The following is a 21,803-nucleotide window of genomic DNA, read 5'->3' on the forward strand; positions in this document are numbered from 1 at the left end:
TACTTTTAGGTAGGTTCTACAACCTGAACAACGTGGGGCTCAAACTTATGACCCCAAGATCAAGAGTTGCATGCTCCACCTACTGAGCCAGCCAGGGGCCCCCAAGTGACTTTTATTTAAGGGACTTTTCTCTGAGCCAGATGGACTGCAAATGGGGATCCAGACTCAGGAGCCGCTGATATTTTGATGGGTGTGTTGTTTAATCAGATGATCACCATAAATGTATAGAAATGAGAGAGTCTGTCTGTAACTATGAACTTCCTTGTTTGAAATTCTACCAAAGCTTTGTCTGATTGCATTTAAGGGAAACATCATGATTGTAAATTTCACAGAAATTTAAATCTGAAAAATTACTCTCAACCTCTGTTATCATACATCTGGGACAGCACTTAACCACAGGATAGGGAATAAGACGAAAAAAAAATTGTGGACAAATCTACTCTGATTATGGAAGGCCCATCTCCCTCTGTCAACACTTATGTGAAATTGCATAGTTAACAGTTCTTCCTGGTTGAGGCCCAGTTACCCTCAAGCGAAGAAAGCAAACTTGATTTGAATAAGGATGGTTTACACGTGTATTCTTCCTGTAGTCACTTTCTTTTCAATGTCTTATATCAATAATATTTCTTAGATAAATTGGCATCTCTTTCTCCTCCTGTGAAGATAAAACTGAGAGAAAAGTCAATCTTTGTTAAGTATCCATTTTAGCATCCACCTTAACTAAGGAAAAAACATTTATTTAATATTAGTCTTACTCTCTATTATCCCAAGAACAGTGCCTAATGGTGGTAAAGGGCTCAATACATATTTGTTGAATGAATTCTGAATGAACCACATGGTGAATATTTCAGTGTTTGCTAGTGAGATATTTAAGTGAAGGTTATAGGTGTGGGCTTTGTGGTCAAATACACATGGTCAAGACGGGGTTTTTCCATTCATTAGTTTCATGATCTTTCTGGGATGCAATTTTCTCATCTGTGAATAGTGTTTACTATACAGGGATACTGTGAAGATGGGAAGCAATAACACATGGAAATATTTAGCACAGAGCCACCATAGAGTATGTAGTCAACAACCGTGGCTACAGATGATTATTTACAATGCCTGACTGTTAGCCTACCAGAATGTGAGCTCCCAAAAGGCTGGATCCATATAAATGGATATAACTTTTCAAAGTTTCGTGATGAAAGCAATTCCTGTTAAATTTCTATCACACTATCAGGTTCTTTCCTAGCCTTAGGCCTAATCATAACACTTTTACACTTAAAAAATTTTTTTCTGTCATTTTTGGATAATACTTCATCTATGTACTAGGAAGAAAAGTGAAGGAAACCTGTGGATAAGCATAAAGAAGGGGAGGAGAGAGGGAAGAAGAGGCAACAGTTGGATATGAGAAAACTCTGGACTTGCTGTAAGAAGATCCAGATGCAAATTCTGCTCCATCTACAGATAAGTGTGATTCTCAATAAACCACTCAGTCTCTGGCCTTTTACCCTTATTTGCAAAGTTAAGGAGAAGGTGTCAGGGAAGGGGGTTCGTTAGATGATTTCTAAGTGCATTTTGCTTTTATTACTCTATGTAAGGGTCAGTAAGCCAAACTCTGTTGGCTCTTGGCTCTTCTGTATATCTGTAAGGTAACAATGGCTTTTCCACTTTTAAATGGTTTTTTAGAAAATCAAGAAAGTATGTTGTGACATTTGAAAATCATCTAAAATTGAGTATGTTTTATTCAGACATAGTCATAATCATTTGTTTATGTATTACCTGTGGCCAGTTTCATGCCAAGAGGGCAGAATTGAGTAGTTGCCAGAAACCATATGGCCCACAAAACAAGGGATATTTAGTATCTAGTCCTTTTAAGAAAAAGTTTGCTTTTTTCTGCTCTATGTGGATAAGTATACTTGCTTATTTTGGGCTGACCCATCTCTTTTATATGAGGTTTGTGCTCATCAGGTATTTTTCAAAATATTATTATATTGCACAATCCCACAAACCGTTCAGCTTTCTGAGAGACTTTTGCTAACCATTGGAATCCTGGTGCCTTACACAGTGCTAGCATAGAGCAGGTGCTCAGTATTTGTTGTTGAGTAAGCATTCTAAGACCAGTGCCAAGCTAGTAATTTCAAAACTTCAAAAGGAATTTTTTTATCCAATACAAACTAAGTTGCCTATTTTGGTAATTTCGATTTAAAAAAAATTTATTTTTAAAAACTTTTTTGCTGACCAAAATTCTCCCTGCAAAAAAAAAAAAAAAAAAAAAAAAAAAAACAAAAAAAAAACCCCTACTGAATTTTAGATATCCAGTGAACAGAGAATTTAAAAAAAGATTAGAATCTTTTTTTTTCCTAAATAAAGCATGTATTAAAAATACTGGTAAAACTGAAATGGCCTCAGCCTTTTACAACTGTGCGCCACGTTTTAAAAATGACGATTACTGGAGTCCAAGGAATGGTTGTCAGAAACATTCTGCGTAACTTAAGCATAGCGGCGAAAAATACAAGCATGTGTGCTGAGCAAAATGATTGTGCAAGGAAAAAAAAAAGTAAAAATTTGCATTCTGTGCAATGTGTCGAACGTGAACGTATTGCACGTTGTGTTGCAGATTTACTACAGCTGAGTCATTTCGGGACACAAGTGTGTTTCCAGGAAAAAACGAGAGGAAGGAACCAGGCTGAGGGGCTTGCCGGGTTCCCCCAGGCACTCCCAGTAGCAGACACCGGTATTGCGCGGCGGGCGACGGCGTGGTCAAAAAGGCGCCGCGGCCCCTTTAAGACTCACAGCACCTTCTCCAAGATACCATCTTGCACCAGGAGTTCACGTAAGCTCTCCACCTACCTTGCTATATCCCTCCTCCTTAGCTGGGTACGGCCTGCCGGCGGGGCGAGCGAGCTTTTTCATTGGCTCTGCGCGCACGGCCCTCTTATTTCTATTGGTTCTTGCGCCCGCCACTTGACGCTATCTCCTGCCCCGCTGAGCCGTCAAGCTAGGTTGAGTGAGGGCTCTTGGGTTAGTTCCTGTTAGGCCCCGGCCGGGGGAGTAGGTTGAAGTCTCCTAAGATGCCCGGTGGGCTGGGGCACCGGGAGCTGTGAAGAGAGGGTGAGGAAGCGGCGAGGGGAGACCCGCGGCAGGCCTGAACAAGACCGGCGGCCGAGCCCGCCTTCCCTGCACCATGCTCATAGAGGATGTGGATGCCCTCAAGTCCTGGCTGGCCAAGTTACTGGAGCCGATGTGAGTGAGCCAGGCTGGGCCAGGGCCGGCGAACGTGGGCGTTGGGGGCCCGCGGGGGCGTGGGGGGAGGGGAGACGGCGTGGGGGAGGGCGGAGCGGAGGGGCCGCGGTCCGGAGGTCCCGGCGACGTCTTCTCTGTAGTACTATCACCATTGTGGGGGGGGCGGTGGCGGGGGGGGGGCGGCGGGAGGCAGGGGCGTAGAGGCGGTGTGGCTGTGCGACCGGAGGGTGGGGGTGGGGGGCGGCAAGGACAGCGAGGGCTTTTTAAATATAAATATTGGGGTGTTGGAAGGGGTAGCAGGATAGTGAGGGAATTTAAAATTTTACTCTTTGAGAACAGCGGTAGATCGCAAGGCTATCGAGGGATTTTTGAATGTGAATATTAAGGGTGTAGCAGCATGTCGAGGGCTTTATTAACAATATTAGTACGAGGCTAAAAGATCCAGAAGCAGAGTATCGAGGGCCTTTTAAAAACATGAAGACAGAAAGGAAGAGTAGGGATACTGAGGGTTTTATAGCGATTATTGATGAGCTCTAAGGGTTCAAGAATTTTGAAGGATTTGAGAAACATGAGGTAGTTGAAAGGGATATGTGAGCATTCAAGTGTTTTTGGGAATTACTGGAAAGCTGTTAAATAGGATAACAAGGATATGAAGGGATTTTAAAATATTATCTGGGAGTTGTTAGTACTAGGAGAACTAATAACTTTTAAATACCATTAAGGGTTAGAAAATACTGAGATTTTAAAGTTTGAGGGTTGAAAGGGCTACCCTGGTATTTAATATTATTGGAGGAGTAGTTGAAAGAGGGTATACCTGCAACATGTAGGGATTTTTAGGTACAGCCATAGGAGCAATAAAAGGGGTAGAAGAAAGACTACGAGTTTTGTAAATATTGTTGAAGGATTGTGAGGGCAACTGAGGATATTGGGGTGTAGGATTATTGTTGACGGGCTGAAGAATCAGAAGGGCTTGTTTTTGAAAAATATTTGGGTAGTATTAGTTATGGAATTACTGGGACACTTGAGAGAGAGAGCAGAGGTACCAGCTTTTTGTTTTGTTTTGTAACCATTTTAAGAGCTTAGGATTGTGGTGAGTTTATTTGAGATAATGGGATATAGGTAGTTTCTGAAACATCCCAGAGAGGGAAGAGAAGGAATGCTGAAGGGGGAGTTGGAGAGAGATGATATCGAACTCTCTTGGGAAAGAAGGCTTGGAAAGAGAAGGGAAGGGATCATTTCCTGCCCCCTCCTAATTTCTAGTGCTTATTCTCCTGTTAGAGGTGAGGACTTGCTGGTGAAAGAAAAGGGGTAGAGGAAGAGATGGGCAGGCTATAGGATTCATTAGATTAGACCATTTTAGTGGAAACATTGAGTTTTTCAGAACTGTAAATAAGAGGTAGTTTGGGAGGCGTGGAGGTGTGGTAAAGCTGGGGCTTTTGGGAGACAGCTACTTCCCAGTTTATGTCCTGGTCCTCCTGAGAAATCTTGTTAAATAACTTTGTTGTTGTTTTGCTACTTTGATTTCTTGGATGTGAACACCTAAGAAGAGAGTCATCTTTAGTCCACTGTGTCAGCCTTATGAAGGTAGGATGGGTGAAGGAGGCAGCATTAGAATTTTGGTGTCTGACATGCTTTTTACATTCTGAGGATGAGGACTATGTGAGAGTACAGGTGTGAATGAAAGTACACTAAGGGCTTCTGGGTTTTATATTAGTGTTGATCTACTTGAAAGTTTTGTAGAAGAGTATGGGTGTCTTGAGTCTGCTGTCTTTTTCTGTAGTAAAGTTTGGGAGCACAGAGATGGAGATGTATTGTGATGAAGGTAGAACATAAATAGATTTAGTGAAATTGACCATATATGGAAAAGGCTGAAAAAAAGATCATGTTTAAAAAATTGTTTACCTTTGGGGCGCCTGGGTGGCGCAGTCGGTTAAGCGTCCGACTTCAGCCAGGTCGCGATCTCGCGGTCCGTGAGTTCGAGCCCCGCGTCGGGCTCTGGGTTGATGGCTCGGAGCCTGGAGCCTGTTTCCGATTCTGTGTCTCCCTCTCTCTCTGCCCCTCCCCCGTTCATGCTCTGTCTCTCTCTGTCCCAAATAAATAAATAAACGTTGAAAAAAAAAAATTAAAAAAAAAAAAAAATTGTTTACCTTCATGTTATTTGACATCAAAAAAAAAAACCTTGTGTGCGTGTGTGACAGTTTTGGCTCATATAGGCTCTGATTTTGTTTGTAGGTAGAGATTCTATAAGAATTACATATATATGTCTTTGGTAGAAGGTGACTAGTTTTAATGTTACTTTAATGTTAATTGCCTTTTTTTTTAGTCCTCCCTAAAATGTTTTATTCTGGGTAGTGGTTTTTGTTTTTGTTTTAAACAGTTTTTTTTAACGTTTATTCATTTTTTGAAAGAGAGTGAGCGGGGGAGGGGCAGAGAGAGAGGGAGACACAGAATCTGAAGCAGGCTCTAGGCTGTGAACTGACAGTACAGAGCTGACTGCTGGGCTCGAACTCACAGACTGAGATCATGACTTGGGCTGAAGTCAGTTGCTTAACCAACTGAGGCACCCAGGCGCCCCTGTTTTTGTTTTTGTTTCTTCTTTAATGTGAAAATTTAGTTTGGGTACAAACTTAAACCTAATCGTGTTTTTTCCCTTGGCTTTTTTATACTAATAAGTTTATAGGTATTCTGTAATTTTTATGGGTAAAAATTATCTTTGAAAGTGATTATTTTAGTTTCTCCATTTGTTTTTACTTACATGTTCAACTGAAAACACCCAAAATGCTTTTTTAATTATTAAAAAATTGTTACTTTTTTGGGGCTAAAAAGAGCCAAAATCACTACTCAGGCTTTCCTAGAAGTACAAATTAAAAAATACTAATTTTTAACTCATGGAAGTATGGTTTCAGATGGAAGCGTTAATAAGAGACAGCAAATGCAAAAAGGAAAGGGATAAATGCAGATATATGTATTTTCATTAGTTGTCATGGGATTTTTTTTACACACCCTAAAATATAATAAATGATATGCTAAAATGGGTTGTATTTTGTAATTTACTTTTTGCGTATTACAGATTGTAGAAAATTTTCATGGCAGATTGGCACGTTGTTATGACCTAGTGTTTCAGAGCAGTTGTTAGGGTTTCAGATAAGGGAGTTGAAGTGGATATGTTGGAATCATACTGTGTCCATGCACATGATATTCTATTGTGTTTTCTTAGCTTAGTTTATGGTTAAGTAAATTTATAAAAGATTTTAATTTTTAGGGGCTTTTAAGTATGTTGTGTTGCATGTAATGGGGTATTTCTAAACCAAGGCATTTTACATTTACTTATTTCTTATAGACAAATTAGAAATATCATATACTAGAGCTTATCTGTTACCTTCCACTTCGTTTGTAGATTGGGGACCTATCTTTTACTTTAAAAAATTATTTTTTAACGTTTACTTATTATTGAGAGACAGAGACAGAGCATGAGCATGGGAGGGGCAGAGAGAGGGGGAGACACAGAATCTGAACCAGGCTCCAGGCTCTGAGCTATTAGCCCAGATCATGACGTGAGCCGAAGTTGGACGCTTAACCGACTGAGCCACCCAGGTGCCCCATGTCAATTACTTTTACTAGAGGAAAGACAAAAGGACAGTGCCTGGAAGAAATGACTCCTTAACTGGCTTGGAAAACCTAGTACCATTTTCACTGGCAGTGCAGTCAAGGGAGTGAAACCATCTCAGTCAAGAAATTTATCTCTTTTCCTACTGCTACATGAACAGACTGAATTCACAAGTCTTGTTTGAGGTTTTTTTTTTTTTTTTTTCTAAGTTTATTTATTTATTTTGAGAGAGAGCACGATCTGGAGGTGGGGGTGGGGAGAGAGAGAATCTCAAGCAGGCTCCTTGCTGTCAGCACAGAGCTGGACGTGGGGCTCAATAGCAGAAACTCCTTAACTGAGCTGAAATCAAGAGTTGAACATTCAACTGATTGAGACACCCAGGCGCCCCTTGTTTAAGGTCTTTATCTTTGCTCACTTTCAAAATATCCTAGATGTCAGTCAGAGAGACTATGTAGGAATTATGTACAATTGGGAGATGTCATGGTTTCTATTAGAAATAACGTCTCATTTTCAGTAGGTGGGCCCTTTAAGAGTAAAGTCTAACTAAAATCCAAGGGATAAATTAAAAACTGATGAAGTTACAAGTTTAGAAAAAGTTCAGGCAGTAGAGCTTTGCTTGGGATTCTCTCTCCCTCTCTCTGTCTCTGCCTTTCCCCTGCTTGTGCTAGTGCTCTCTCAAAAATAAATACATAAAAAAAAAAGTTCAGGCAAGCATTTTTCTTTTTAAGAAAATATTTATTTTTGGGGGTGCCTGGGTGTTTCAGTCAGTTAAGTGTTCTACTTGGGCTCAGGTCATGATCTTGTGTGTTAAAGTCCCATGCTCAGAGCCTGGAGCCTGCTTCGGATTGTGTCTCCCTTTGTCTCTGTCTCTGTCCTGCTAGTACTCTGTCTCTATGTCTCTAAAGAATAAATAAACATTAAAAAAATTAAAAAAATATATTTATTTTGAGAGATAGGTAGAGAGCAAGTGGGGGAGGGGCAGAGAGAGGGGAAGAGAGAAAATCCCAAGCAATCTCCACGTTGCCAGCGCAGAGCCCCCACTCAGGGCTTGAACTCATGAACTCAAATCAAGAGTCAGACACTCAATCCACCGAGCCATCTGGGTACCCCCAGGCAAAAGCATTTTTTAATAACAAACATGCATTTCTACCTGAAAATGTCTTTATGTATTTATTTTTATTTGAGAGAAAGAGTACAAGCCAGGGAGAGAGAGAATATTAAGCAGGCTCCATGCTCAGTAGGGAGCCAAATGTAGGGCTCCATCCCACAACCCTGGGATCAAGACCTGAGCGGAAATCAAGAGTTGGACACTCAACTGACTTAGCCGCCCAGACACCTCCCCTAAAAGTCTTTAAGTGTTTTAAGTTATTTACATTATATATAATATATATATATAAACATAATTCAAAGCTGTTTGTTTAGCTTACTATAAAAATCTGTCTTGGTATGTGTTTTATTTTTTTCTTTATTTTTATTTTTTAAAGTTTACTTATTGTGAGAGAGAATATCCCAAGCAGGCTCAGTGTGGAGCCTGATGTGGGGCTCCATCTCACAAACCTGTGAGATCATCACCTGAGCCAAAACCAAGAGTCAGATGCTTAACCATCTGAGCCACCCAGGAGTCCCCTTGGTATATGTTTAAAACTTTTTTTCCCAATGTCTGTTTTGAGAAAGAGAGACAGTGAGAGCGGGGGAGGGGCAGAGAGAGAGGGAGAGACAGAATCTGAAGCAGCCTCCAGGCTTTGAGCTGTTAGCGCAGAGCCTAACAATGGTGCTCGAACTCATGAACTGAGATCATGACCTGAGCCGAAGTTGGACACTTAACTGACTGAGCCATCCAGGCGCCCTCCTTGGTATATGTTTTAAAATGAGTGATGGGGTTTGTAATACTTTTTTGTACAGTTGCATCTATCTATTGTAGTAAACACCATTATGTGAATCAGGGCATTTAGTTTCTAGTTCTGTATCTATCTCTGATTTACTGTGTGACTTTGGAGAAATTCTTTAAATTTTCTCTAAACAGTTAATAATATTAGCCATCTACCTATCTTTCAAATATGGTATGAATATTAATGTGTAGACTATAAAAAGTGCCTGTGTACCTTAGAATCATTAAATATAAATGTAATTTGTGGTTTTTGAAATGTTAAAATATGTTAAACTCTTTTTGCAAAAATATTTTACTTAATATTGTTAAGCATTACTGCTACTTACTAGACAGCAGCTAGAGTCTCACTGCGGGCCTGTAGGTAGGACCGGGAATTGGTGAAAGCCGTGACTTTGATGTGTAGCTTCTGTGACTTCAGCCCATAGCAACATCTTTTTTAGTGCACTAGGAGATTGAATATGTTGTCATCTTGGAGTATGATGGAAAAGGCAGCAGTAAGCTTCATAGATCACTGTATTGGTTCAGTGTTCAAGGAGGGAGTATACTTTGAACTCTATAGAGTTTTACATGCCACCATAGATTTGCAATCCTTATCACATTAAGTTCTGATTAGTAATGTCTTCAGCTGCTCAAATAGGAGGAAAAATCATCACCTAGTAGCTATGACACCTGACCTCTTACGTAAATAAACTACTAGGGTGAAATGAATATTTTGAAGGTATGTTCTTAAAAGATTGAGAAGTTCTGATAATGTGCTTAGTGGCCTCAAGGAATTATTCTGTCTCTAAAGTGCTGTCATTGGACTCGTTTAAGGAGACTGACCCTTAACTATTTCACAGGAAAGGACTTATTTTGACCAGAAGACTTCTTGGCAAGTTTCCGCCCCCCCCGATTTTTTTTAATGTTTTTATTTATTTTTGAGAGAGAGACAGAGCATGAGCAGGGGAGGGGCAGAGAGAGAGAGAGGGTGATACAGATTCTGAAACAGGCTCTAGGCTCCAAGCTGTCATCACAGAACCTGACGCGAGGCTTGAACTCATGGACCATGAGACCATGACCTGAACAAAGCTGGACACTTAACCAACTGAGCCACCCAGGCACTCTACAAAAAATTTTTGAGTGTTTATTTATTTTTGAGAGAGAGAGAATGAGAGCACTAGTAGGGGAGGGACAGAGATAGAGGGAAAGACACAGACTCTGAAGCAGGCTCCAGGCTCTGAGCTGTCAGTACAGAGCCCGACATGGGGCTCGAACCTACGACCCACAAGATCATGACCTGAGCTGAAGCCAGACGCTTAACCAACTGAGCCACCCAGGCACCCCTTGGCAAATACACTAAGTTTAAGGACATACTTGTTCTTATGTCCTTTGGTTTGCCTCCTAAATATGTCTGACTTTTTTCTTGGCCCAATTGCTATAGGCTAGAAGCCAGAAGTTGCTCTTATAGCCCTCTGTTTCCTATCACTGTCTTGTCTCATCCTCTGATAGGGTTATTGCTCACTTTGTTGTGAATCTGTTTTTTAACCATTTGTTATTTTGTACTGTAATTATTTGTTTTCATTTTCAGCCCTTGGCCACTAGACTGCAAGGCAAGGTCTGTCTTTCTTAGATTAGACTAATTCCATTACCAAGCAAGATGCTTGGTACTTAGTAAACATTCAGTAAATGTTTAAATGAATCAGTGTCCTTATATGTATATGTACACATTTGTTGACAATTTTGAAAAGTACTATTTAAAAAATTTTTTTTAAATGTTTATTATTTTTTGAGAGAGAGAGAGAATGTGCGTGTGGAGGGGAGGGGCAAGGAGAGAGAGAGACAAAATCTGAAGCAGGCTCCAGGCTCCAATCTGTCAGCACAGAGCCCAATGCGGGACTGGAACTCAGGGACTCCAAGATCATGACCTCAGCCAAAGTCAGACGCTTGACTGACTGAGCCACCCAGGTGCCCCATATTTTTTTAATAGCCTAATTTTTAGGGTATACTTAGCTGGTGACTATTGATTTGTAAGCCATAGTTTGAATATCAAAACAGTGTTTGCAGCTGACAGGTATATATATTTTTTTTTTCTCCAAGGTAAATCTAGATATTTTCTTCCATTCATGAAAGCCTCTAATTAATTAAGGGGAAGATGAAAGCTTTCATTCGAAAAGAAGTAGAAGTGCCATTATTTCTTTTTTTTTTTTTTTTTTCCAACGTTTTTATTTATTTTTGGGACAGAGAGAGACAGAGCATGAACGGGGGAGGGGCAGAGAGAGAGGGAGACACAGAATCGGAAACAGGCTCCAGGCTCTTGAGCCATCAGCCCAGAGCCTGATGCGGGGCTCGAACTCACGGACCGCGAGATCGTGACCTGGCTGAAGTCGGACGCTTAACCGACTGCGCCACCCAGGCGCCCCCATTATTTCTTTTTAATATGTGTTAACAGGTTCTTACAACTTAATGTTATTCATATTAACTCTTAAAAAAAAATTTTTTTTTTAATGTTTATTTTTGAGAGAGAGAGAGAGACAGAGCAGGAGCAGGGGAAGGGCAGAGAGAGAGGGAGCGACACACGGATTTTGGAGCAGGCTGTAGGCTCTGAGCTGTCAGCACAGAGCCCGACGTGGGACTTAAACTCACAAACCATGAGATCATGAGCTGAAGTTGGACGCTTAACCAACTGAGCCACCCAGGCGCCCCACATTAACTCTTTTAATAAAGTCAGTTCAAGTTTTACTTTCTTTTCTTTTCTTCTTCTTCTTCTTCTTCTTCTTCTTCTTCTTCTTCTTCTTCTTCTTCTTCTTTTTCTTCTTCTTCTTCTTCTTATTTTTTAATAGAAAGAGATAAGGGAGGGGGCAGAGAGAGAGAGAGAATCCCAAGCAAGCTCAGTCTCCTTGCCTAGCCTGGACTCAGAGGCAGGGCCTGAACTCATGACAGAGATTATGACCTGAGCTGAAATCAAGAGTTGGATGCTTAACTAACTGAGCCAGCCAGGTGCCTCAGATTTTATTTTATTTTATTTTTAAATATTCATTTATTTTGAGAGAGAGAGAAGAGTGTGTGTACAAGCTGGGGAGGGGCAGAGGCAGAGGGAGAGTGAGAGGGAATCCCAAGTAGGCTCCATGACCAGTGCAGAGCCCCACTTGGGCTCGATCTTAGGAGCATAGTGTGAGATTATGACCTGAGCCAAAAACAAGAGTTGGGACACTCAACTGATGGAGCCACCCAGGCACCCCTAACATTATATTTTTAAGTAATCTCTACACCCAACATGAGGCTCGAATTGGACAACCCTGAGATTGAGAGTCGCACGCTTCACCAACTGAAACAACCGGGTGCCCCCTTTACTTGTTTTTCCAGTGTTGTTTTATCAGCGGAATAATCTGAACACATATCTCAGGATCAGACATTTTGGTGTTTTATTTAGGTTTTTTTTTTCTTGCAAAGTAAAAATAAAAGCATTATTATATTATAGAAAATATAGAAAGAAAAAATAATAAAATTGTGTGTATTAATTTCTAGTTTCTCTTGTGTGTTTGAACTTCATGTAGCTATAATAAGAGTCAAATGTAAAATTAAAAAAAAACCTAATGTTTACTTATTGGAGGACCTGGGTGGCTCATTTGGATCGTGACCTTCGGCTCAGGTCACGATCTCACAGTTCGTGGATTTGAGCCCCACATTGGGCTCTGTGCTGACAACTTAGAGCCTGGAGCCTGCTTCTGTCTCCTTCAGTCTCTGCCCTCCCCCATTTGTGCTCTCTCTCTCAAAAGTAAACATAAACATCAATGTTTACTTATTTATTTTTGAGATAGAGAGAGAGCAGGGGGAGGGCAGTGAGAGAGAGGGAGACGGAATCCCAAGCAGGCTCTGTGACCTGAGCCAAAACCAAGAGTTGGGTGCTGAACCAACTGGGCCACCCAGGTGCCCCCAAATGTAAAATTTCTTATCTTGATTTCTCCATTTTACCTTACATCAGAAATGTTTTTCATATCTGTGTATTTTTATAACTATCACTTTGGATCCCTTATGTTTCATAAACATTTACAATAAGAATGGGTGGGTACCTGGGTGGCTCAGTCCATTGAACATCCAACTTTGGCTCAGGTCATGATCTCACCGTTCTTGATTTTGAGTCCCTCATCAGACTTTCTGCTGTCAGCAAGGAGGCTGCTTTGGATTCTCTGTACCCCTCTCTGCCCCTCCTGTGCTCTCGCAAGCGCACTCGCTCGCTCTCTTTCTCTGAAAAATAAACAATAATAAATGTATATTATTTATATAAACATACATAATAAATAAAAATAAAAATAAACAATAAGAATGGGTATCTTGACTTTGTGCTAAAAATAATGCTGTTTTTATATCATGTGTATATTTAGATACATATATATATTTAGCACTAATTAGGTATAGTGTTCTCTATGTTTGGCTTTATTTCCTGAGGCTAATTTCTCATAACTACAACTACTAGTCAGAGAATATGAATATTTTTAATGGCTGTTGATACACATTAAGATCAGGAGGTTCTTTCCCCTATGGCTCAGTAACGTATTCATTGTCTCACTTCTGAAACAAATATCACACTAAGGTATAACTTAAACTTGGGCCCTTCTTATTCAGGAACATGTAGATTTTTCTGAAAGTGGAAAAGGTTTAAATAGTGTTGGTTTTTTCCTTAAAAAAAGAAATTAGACTTCTCTAACTTTTAAGTAGTGTTTCTTGGCTAGGGCCTAAGGCAAGCAAAGACCTTTATTCTTTGGTCTTGGGATTGGACATATGTCTGAGATCTGTAAAGCTGATATGCCACCAAAGCAGATGGGTCATAAACCTGTAGTGGAGATTTCATTAAGGAGGAAAGGACAAATTTGAGGATTTTACAGATATTTTTAGGGCAGTATTTCTGTTAACTTCCCCTGATGAAAATTCATTATAGTTGATTTTTTAAAATAAAAGATAATTGAAACATGTTCTTAGAATATTATTATGCAAGATGTACATTTTAAGGAGTCCTCGTGTTTCTAATTTCCATTAAACTTAAGGAAATTTATTTTGTTCTTGATTTTAACTGGAAGGTAACTATTGGTCGAGACTTCAGATACATTAATTTGTCATGCAGATTTACAGTAGGAAAGCATATGCTATAAAATATGCTATAAAATAATTTTGCTCCCTGGAATTGCAACTGAGTTTTACTTCCACAAGTATGCTTTCTGCCTGATCTTAGGTGGATTCCTTAATTTGTCTTTACATATTTACAAATTTAGATATCTATAAAATGAATACTAATTCATTGTGCTGTTAAGGCCTTTTAAAGACTATAGTAGAATAGTAATTCAGATGGGTATCATTATGTTTTCTAATCTTTCTTACAATAGAAGCCTCTTTCTGTCTAGAAATGTGTGTACTTAACACAGCCATGGATCCAAGATTTTAAAATCTTTTTTATTCTCAAACATGCTTGTCCCTATAGTTAAGGAGAAATTGGTTTCCATAAGCTTTGGTTACAAATAAATAGCTAAAAGATTTAAAATACTCTGGAATAAGAGAATAAGAAGTCGTCCTGCATTTGTCTCATAAATTACCAAGAATCTTAGTCATGCCCCGATTTTTGGGACACGCTTTTGGAAGTCTTGTTGGTGTCAAAGCTACTACAGTATTGTATTTGTTAACTTCTAAAGATTATATAGTAAGAAGTGATAAAAGACTATATAAGAACAGTCATAAAGGTACAGAAAATTACAGCATAAAACTCTCCGGTGTATTTAAGTTTCACCATTCACTTGGTGTGACTTGATTATTTCAGACTGGTAATTTCCGTCATAGTACTTGATGGGTACATATTAGGAGCTGTTCAATTTAAATGGTCCCATTCCTTTGGTTGTAAACATGCTTTTGAATTGGGTACAGAATTCTAACTCTCAGTTCTTAACAATCAGTTGTTTACTCATGTTGCACAAATACTTAAAATCTGTGATCATTCTCTTGGTGTCTAGTTTTTTCCTGATCTTTTACCTTCTTGTAATTATTCATCTTGTGTTTTCACATCATCCTCTCATCGTGTGTTTTATCAGAAGCAACCTAACTCCGCAGTTGTTTTTTCAGAGTCTGTATACTAAATACATGTATAAGATATGTGGGATTGGGGAACCTGGGTGGCTTAGTTGGTTAAGTGTCCACCTCTTGATTTTGGCTCATGTCATGATCTCAACCATTTGCGAGTTGGAGCCCTGATTGGGGCTTGGCGCTGACGGTGCAGAGCTTGCTTGGGGTTGATTCTCTCTCCCTCTCTTTCCACCCCTCCTCCCATCGCACTCTCTCTCAAAATAAGTAAACCTAAAAAGAAATACGGGTTCGTTTAACTCCTCTTCAGTAATGTGAATGTTTTGCCTCCTTCTCACTAGAAATGGCATATCCTTACCAACTTTCTACCTGTTAGGTCATGAGACTCCTTAAAGCTTCTTATAACAGGAGAAAAAACAACATTGCCTCTTTCTACCATTTGTACGTATTTTTAAAAATTCTTGTCTTTTCTATGTTTAGAATATCTTCCTTATCCACAATCTGAACTTTCTAAGTCAAGGTAGAGATGTGATATTTTTTTTAATCCTCTCCCCTCCATTTGAATGTTGTTTAGAACTGATTGATCAAATACCTTACCTTACTATTCTCAGGAGTGAAGTGTTTATGGATTAGCCAAGGTGAGCATGGTCTGTGTAACATTTTTGAAGGTGCAAATGCTATATATTCATTTTATTATTTATTTATTATTGCTGTTTTTTAGGTTGGGTAATTGACATACAATGTTATACTACTTCTAGGTATACAATATAGTGATCTGATTTATACATTATGAAGTGCTCACCACAATCAGTCGAGTTACAATCTGTCACCATACAAAGTTATTAAAATGTTATTGACTATATTCCCTATGCTATACATTATATCCCCTATGTCTTATTTATTTAAAACTGAAAGATTACAACTCTTAATCCCCTTCACCTATTTCACCCGTCCCCTCCAACTGCCCTTCTCTCTGACAACCATCAGTTTGTTTCCTGTGAGTCTGTTTCTGCTTTGTTTTATGTTTTAGATTCCACATGTAAGTGAAATCTTACTGTGTTTGTCTTCCTCTGACTTACTGCCCTCAACATACACTTTCTAGGCCCATCCATGTTGTTGGCAAATGGCAAGATTTCATTCTTTTTTTTTATGGCTGAGTGATAATACATTGTATGTATACGACGTCATCTTTATCTTCTTTATCCATTCTTCTGACAATGGACATTTAGGTTGCTTCTATATCTTCTTAGCTGTTGTAAATTATGCCATGATGAACATAGGGGTGCATATGACTTTCCAAATTAGTGTTTTCATTTTCTTTTTTTTTTAATTAATTTTTTTTAATGTTTATTTATTTTTGAGAGAAAGACAGGGCATGAGCAGGGGAGGGGCACAGAGAGAGGGAGACATAGAATACGAAGCAGGCTCCAGGCTCCCAGCTGTCAGCACAGAGCCCAACACGGGGCTTGAACCCACAGACTGTTAGATCATGACCTGAACTGAAGTTGGGCGCTTAACCCGACTGAGACACCCAGGTGCCCCCAGACTTTTTTTTTTCTGATTTTGATCTGTATATCCATTTTAGAATTTAGCAATTGGATTTATCCAGGTAGTCTATTAATAATTCTCCAAAATGTAATTTACATTTTTTACTTAAGAAAAATCCTGGCTTTCTTTTAAATTGCATATTTTTATTAATATATAGCTCATCATCATGGACACTTATATTCTTTCCCAGTGCACTTTGACCCTTATCCATAATTATTTTTTTATTAGCTCTGAGTTTTGTAAAATTGACATTGAAACTTGCTCTCTTAGATTTGGTGCATAAATGTGCGGGTGTTTAAAGAAATAGCCTTTCCCACAGCAGTATTGGCAGTGAAAAAAATTCTATTTTATTGAATTGTGAACTTTAAAAATATAGAATAGAAGGAAGTGCTTGGCTTTTGTTTTTGTAAAATTTTTTTTTATTTACTTAAAAAATGTATTTTTCCCATATATGTATATATTTACAACACAAAAACTTTCATTTCCTATAGTGTAGATAAAATGTTAGGTCTGGAGAGTACTACATGTTGACTACATGTTGGCAACTCAGGGAACATGTACTGCCCTGGCAGATGAGATGATTTTGAATGTCAAAAGACAAGTTACTACTGACGGGGGGGGGGGGGGGGGGGGGGGGGGGGTTGGGAGGACAAAAGAAAAAAGGGAAGTAGCTAAAGATCCTTTCTGCTGCCCTTCTACTACTTCTCTTATCCTTTCTGTTTTAGCTCCCAGATCTTTTCTTTCTTGCTTAGAGCTGCTAGAGTGTTTGCCAGTAATATTTATGGTGTCAACCTTCTTGTGTTCTCGTTTTTTAAAGAGATCTTTTGGGGTGCCTGGGTGGCTCAGTCGGTTCAGCATCTGACTTCCGCTGAGGTCATGATCTCGCGGTCAGTGTGTTCCAGCCCCATGTCGGGCTCTGTGCTGACAGCTGGGAGCCTGGAGCCTGCTTTGGATTCTGTCTCCCTCTCTCTCTGCACCTCCCCAGCTCACGCTCTGTTCTCTCTGTATCTCAAAAATGAATAAATGTTAGAAAACATTAAAAAAAACAATAGATCTTCAAGAGACCGAGAAGATTATCAGTGGAATTGATTGCTATTTTTGGATGCTGGTGCCTGGGGTTATAGGGAATGAGGAAAGGTGTCCCATCACTTCCCCTGGTTCTTCCTCACGGTCACATGGAACAGATAGTTCCTGAAGATATGAACAGTGCTTCTACAGCACTGCAACTCGGGTTCGTTGCCATCCTTTCCTTGTTTCCATTGAGAGATGCAAATCAATGTAGATTTGGTCCAAAATTCTGGGTATAATTAGAACATTGAAAATAGACAATTTTATAAAAATAAGCATAAAAGGAAAATCTTGCTTGCACTGTGTGTATGCTGTTTGTTATAAAAATCGTCTTTGTTTGCAGTCAGTATTTATTTATTTATTTATTTAACTTATTCGCAGTCACTTTATTTGAAATAAAGTTGTTGACCTTTAGCTTTCCAAAATAGTGGTGACTTCATTAATGACATTGCTGTTTAAAAAAAAAAGTTAAAACATTTTTGTTTTCTCTTTGTCTGTCTAGATGTGATGCTGACCCTTCAGCCTTAGCCAACTATGTTGTAGCACTGGTCAAGAAGGACAAACCTGAGAAAGAATTGAAAGCCTTTTGTGCTGATCAACTTGACGTGTTTTTACAAAAAGGTAATTATTGTGGCCTTTCAGCCACATATTTAAGAATGTGAATTTAAAACTTTCTGATAAAATCTTGGAGATAAAAACTTGGAAGGAAAGACATCAGTCATTGCCCTTTAAACATTTGAATATACAGATTCCTGTTAATTATTTATCATGTATTTTGGAAGAACTGTTTTTACCCCTTTTCTTTCTCTGCTTCTTTCCTATATTGGAGCATTTGCTTTTTAGGTGAATGGATCCTCTTTGGCTTGTGACAGAATCTAGTTGATGGTTGGGGATAACAGTTTAAGGATGATGAAACTATTTATGCTTACTGTTTATTAGGACTATGAAGCTATGTTTTTTTCCCTCTTGGCTGGAGCTTTTTGCTGTCCAGGAAGAGATGGGCATGATCCTCTTTACTTTGTGCCTCCAACTTCCTATCTTACCAAAGTCCTTTCCATGACCTGCATAGCGTCCTGGAGTGCTCCCCTGCTTATTCTCTGACCTCATCTCCTACCACTCGCTCTCACTTGTTCCAGTCTAGCCACCTTGACCCCCTTGCCTTTTTTTTTCAGTATGGCAAACATGTTCCCACATCAGGGATTTTGAACTTGTTTTACCCTTGCTTGAAATGGTTTCTTCTCTATGGTTTCTGGTTTCTCCTCAAATGTTACCTCAAATGTTTCCCCTGAGTGTTCTATGTACAGTATATTCTACCTCACGCCCCTAATCACCCTTTCCTTTTCCCACCCTTGCTTCATTTTGTTTCTCCTCGTACTTGTCACTTTTTGTCATGTTATATGTTTATTTGCATGTTTATATGTGTGTGTGTCTTTTCCCCTCCCCCTACTTTTTGTCTTTCCCTTTGTTGAGAGTGGTGACTTGGAACCTATAATGCTTGGCACATAGAAGGCATCCAGTAAATGTTGTTGAATGGATGAAAGGAATGTGGATAATGCACACGTTGGTTGATCTAGCTATTGCTGTGAGAAGATAACCTTCAACTGAAGTGTCTACAGAGAAATAAAAGATAGTAAATATTGGCTTCTCACTTGGAAAACAGGATTACATATTTTTTTGGTGGATTTTAAGGCTTTTTTTTTTTTAATACACAAAAAACATAATACTTCTAGAATTCCTCCCCAGTACAGGTGAGTATTTGTTTTCTTTTTTTGTAAAGGAGTATTTTCTAAATGTATTCATTTGTTTTACTTAGTTTACATGTGATGAAATTAGAAGAGTCATGTGACACACAGAGCCATGAGAATAGTAAAAAATAAATGTAGTGAAGACATTGGGGTAAGAGGCAAATGTATATTTAAATATACATTTAAGAATTTGTTGTAAAAGCTTTATAGATTTTTAGTAACTTTTTAAAAAAACAGTACACAAGAAGAATCATAAAAACTTTTTTTTTAATATTTATTTTTGAGAGAGAGAGTGCTAGTGCATGTGCACAAATGGGGAAAGAGCAGAGAGAGGAAGACAGAATCGGAAACAGGCTTGAACCCACGAACTGTGAGATCATGACCTCAGCTGAAGTCAGACCCTTAACCACCTGAGCCACTCAGGTGCCCCTAAAAACTTTTTTTTTTTTAAGTTTATTTATCTTGAAAGAGGGAGAGAGAGAGACAGAGAACATGCATGTGAGCTGGAGAGGGACAGGGAGAGGGAGAGAGAGAATCTTAAGCAAGCTCCATTCTATCAGTGCAGAGCTGAGGAGAGACTTGAGGCTGCAAACTGTCAGATAATGACCTGGGCTGAAATCAGGAGTTAGATGCCCAACCAACTGAGCCACCCAGGAGCCCTTATAAAACATTCTTTAAAAGAGAAGAAAATTAATAGCCATAAATTTGCCACCAGAGATAAAATCAGTTACCTTCGTATATGTCTTTGTAGACTAGCATGGTCTAGTAGAACTTTGTACACTGATGAGTATAGTCTCTATCTTCCTTTTCTAATTCAGTAGCTCCTAGCAGCTTTTGAGCGCTTGAAATGGGGCTAATGTGACTTAGGAACTGATTTTTATGTTTTTAATTTTTATTTATGTATGTATGTTTACTTTTGAGACAGAGAGACAGAGTGTGAGCAGGTAAGGGGCAGAGGGAGGGAGACACAGAATCCAAAGCAGGCTCCAGGCTCAGAGCTGTCAGCATAGAGCCTGACATGGGACTCGAACTCATGGACTGCGAGATCATGACCTGAGCTGAAGTTGGACGCCCAACCAACTGAGCCACCCAGGCACCCCTATAATTATGTTTTAGATGTTTGTTTTTTGAGACAGAGAGCGAGGCATGTGTGTATGCATGGGCTGGGTAGGGGCAGAGAGTGTGGTAGAGAGAGAATCACAAGCAGACCCTGTGCACTTGACACAGAGCCTGATGCGGGGTTCTATATCTCTGTCTCACAAACTGTGAGTTCATGACTTGAGCCGAATTCAAGAGTTGGCACTTAACTGACTGAGCCACCCAGGTGACCCTCTTTTTCTTTGTAAGTTTGTTTATTTAAGAAATCTCTGGACCCAGTGTGGGGCTGGAACTCATGACCTTGAGATCAAGAGCTACATATTCTTCTGACACAGCCAGTCAGTCAGGTACCCCACAGTTCTTCATTGGGTTATAGGTCTTTTATTTTTTCAATTTTTTGAGAGAGAGAGAGAGAGAGAGAGAGAGAGAGAGAGAGAGAGAGGGAAGATGCAAATGGGGAAGGAGCGGGGGGGGGGGGAGAGAGAGAGAGAGAGAGAGAGAGAGAGAGACAGACACTCAAGCAGACTCTACGCTCATTGCAGAGCTTGACACGGGTCTTGATCCCAGGACCATGGGATCATGACCTGAACCAAAATCAAGAGTTGGACACTTAACTGACTGAGCCACCTATGCACCTTGTATTATAGGTCTTTTAAATTACAAAAGTGATACATGTTTTAAAAAATGTTTTAAGAAGTACAGAAGCATATGAAGAGAGTCTTGATTATGAAGAGTTTTGAAGGGTCTGATCAATTTATTGTTTTAAAGTTAGGTGTAACAGTTAACAAGGCCTAACAGTTCTATAATCACAGAAAATGCTTACTACACAAATTAATACCATAAAGTTTTTTGAAAACATACTTTTCTGAAGAAAAACTCATTTTGCATTTTAGAAATAGCTATTTATATAAAATGTATAATTACAGTGTAAGTAGATTCTGTGCTATATTTTAAATACACCCTGTAGTTTTTAATAAATTCATCTGTTTCCCCCATTCAGTTAATCTGAAAAAGTTACAAAATACAGTAGCTTTTAAGTAAAACACAACAAGATATTTTCATATCATTCTCATACCAAACTTTATTTTTCCAAGTGATTTTAAAATGTTTATAATGAAATTTTTGAATAGACAGTACATTTAATCCAGCAATTAAAGGTATGTATCTTGAAAAATATCATGAAAAGTCTGTCTCACTTGTTTTTCGTTTGTTCCCTTCCCGCTTCCAGTAGACAACCTTGTCATTTTTTGTCTGTGTCCTTTCAGAGTTTTTTTATGCATATATAAACAGATACAAATATTTAGTTTGTGTCTTTGAGATGTGATGTTATCCATATTCATTCTCTTTAGAGCTCTGTGTATTCTGTTGTATGGTTGTGACATACTTTATTTAACTAGTCTCTTATTCATGAAAATTGTTCTTTTTCCAGCATTTTACTATTTTGTACTCAGTGTTGCATATACATCATTTTGTACATAAGCAAGAACGTACAAAGGATTTAAAAACCCAAACATGGGAATCTCCCTCATAAAGTATAGACAGACTTAGTTTTGATTCCACTGCCAGTGTGGAAGGTGTT

General features: G+C 39.1%; 1 protein-coding gene across 4 annotated transcripts in view; it reads left to right on the forward strand.

The window, feature by feature from the left end:
- The first annotated feature begins 3,015 nt into the window (after window positions 1-3,015).
- Window positions 3,016-21,803, forward strand: part of RBM27 (RNA binding motif protein 27) — a 72,671-nt gene continuing 53,883 nt past the window's right edge. For all 4 annotated transcript variants that reach the window (XM_023256343.2, XM_023256355.2, XM_023256351.2 and 1 more), the window contains exons 1-2: window positions 3,016-3,228; window positions 17,884-18,002. In XM_023256343.2, the coding sequence (XP_023112111.1) occupies window positions 3,170-3,228; window positions 17,884-18,002 (178 nt within the window). In that variant the 5' untranslated portion in view covers window positions 3,016-3,169. The remainder of the gene's footprint in view (window positions 3,229-17,883; window positions 18,003-21,803) is intronic.

This window comes from Felis catus, chromosome A1, assembly GCF_018350175.1.
Source record: "Felis catus isolate Fca126 chromosome A1, F.catus_Fca126_mat1.0, whole genome shotgun sequence".
NCBI classification, from domain to species: domain Eukaryota; kingdom Metazoa; phylum Chordata; class Mammalia; order Carnivora; family Felidae; genus Felis; species Felis catus.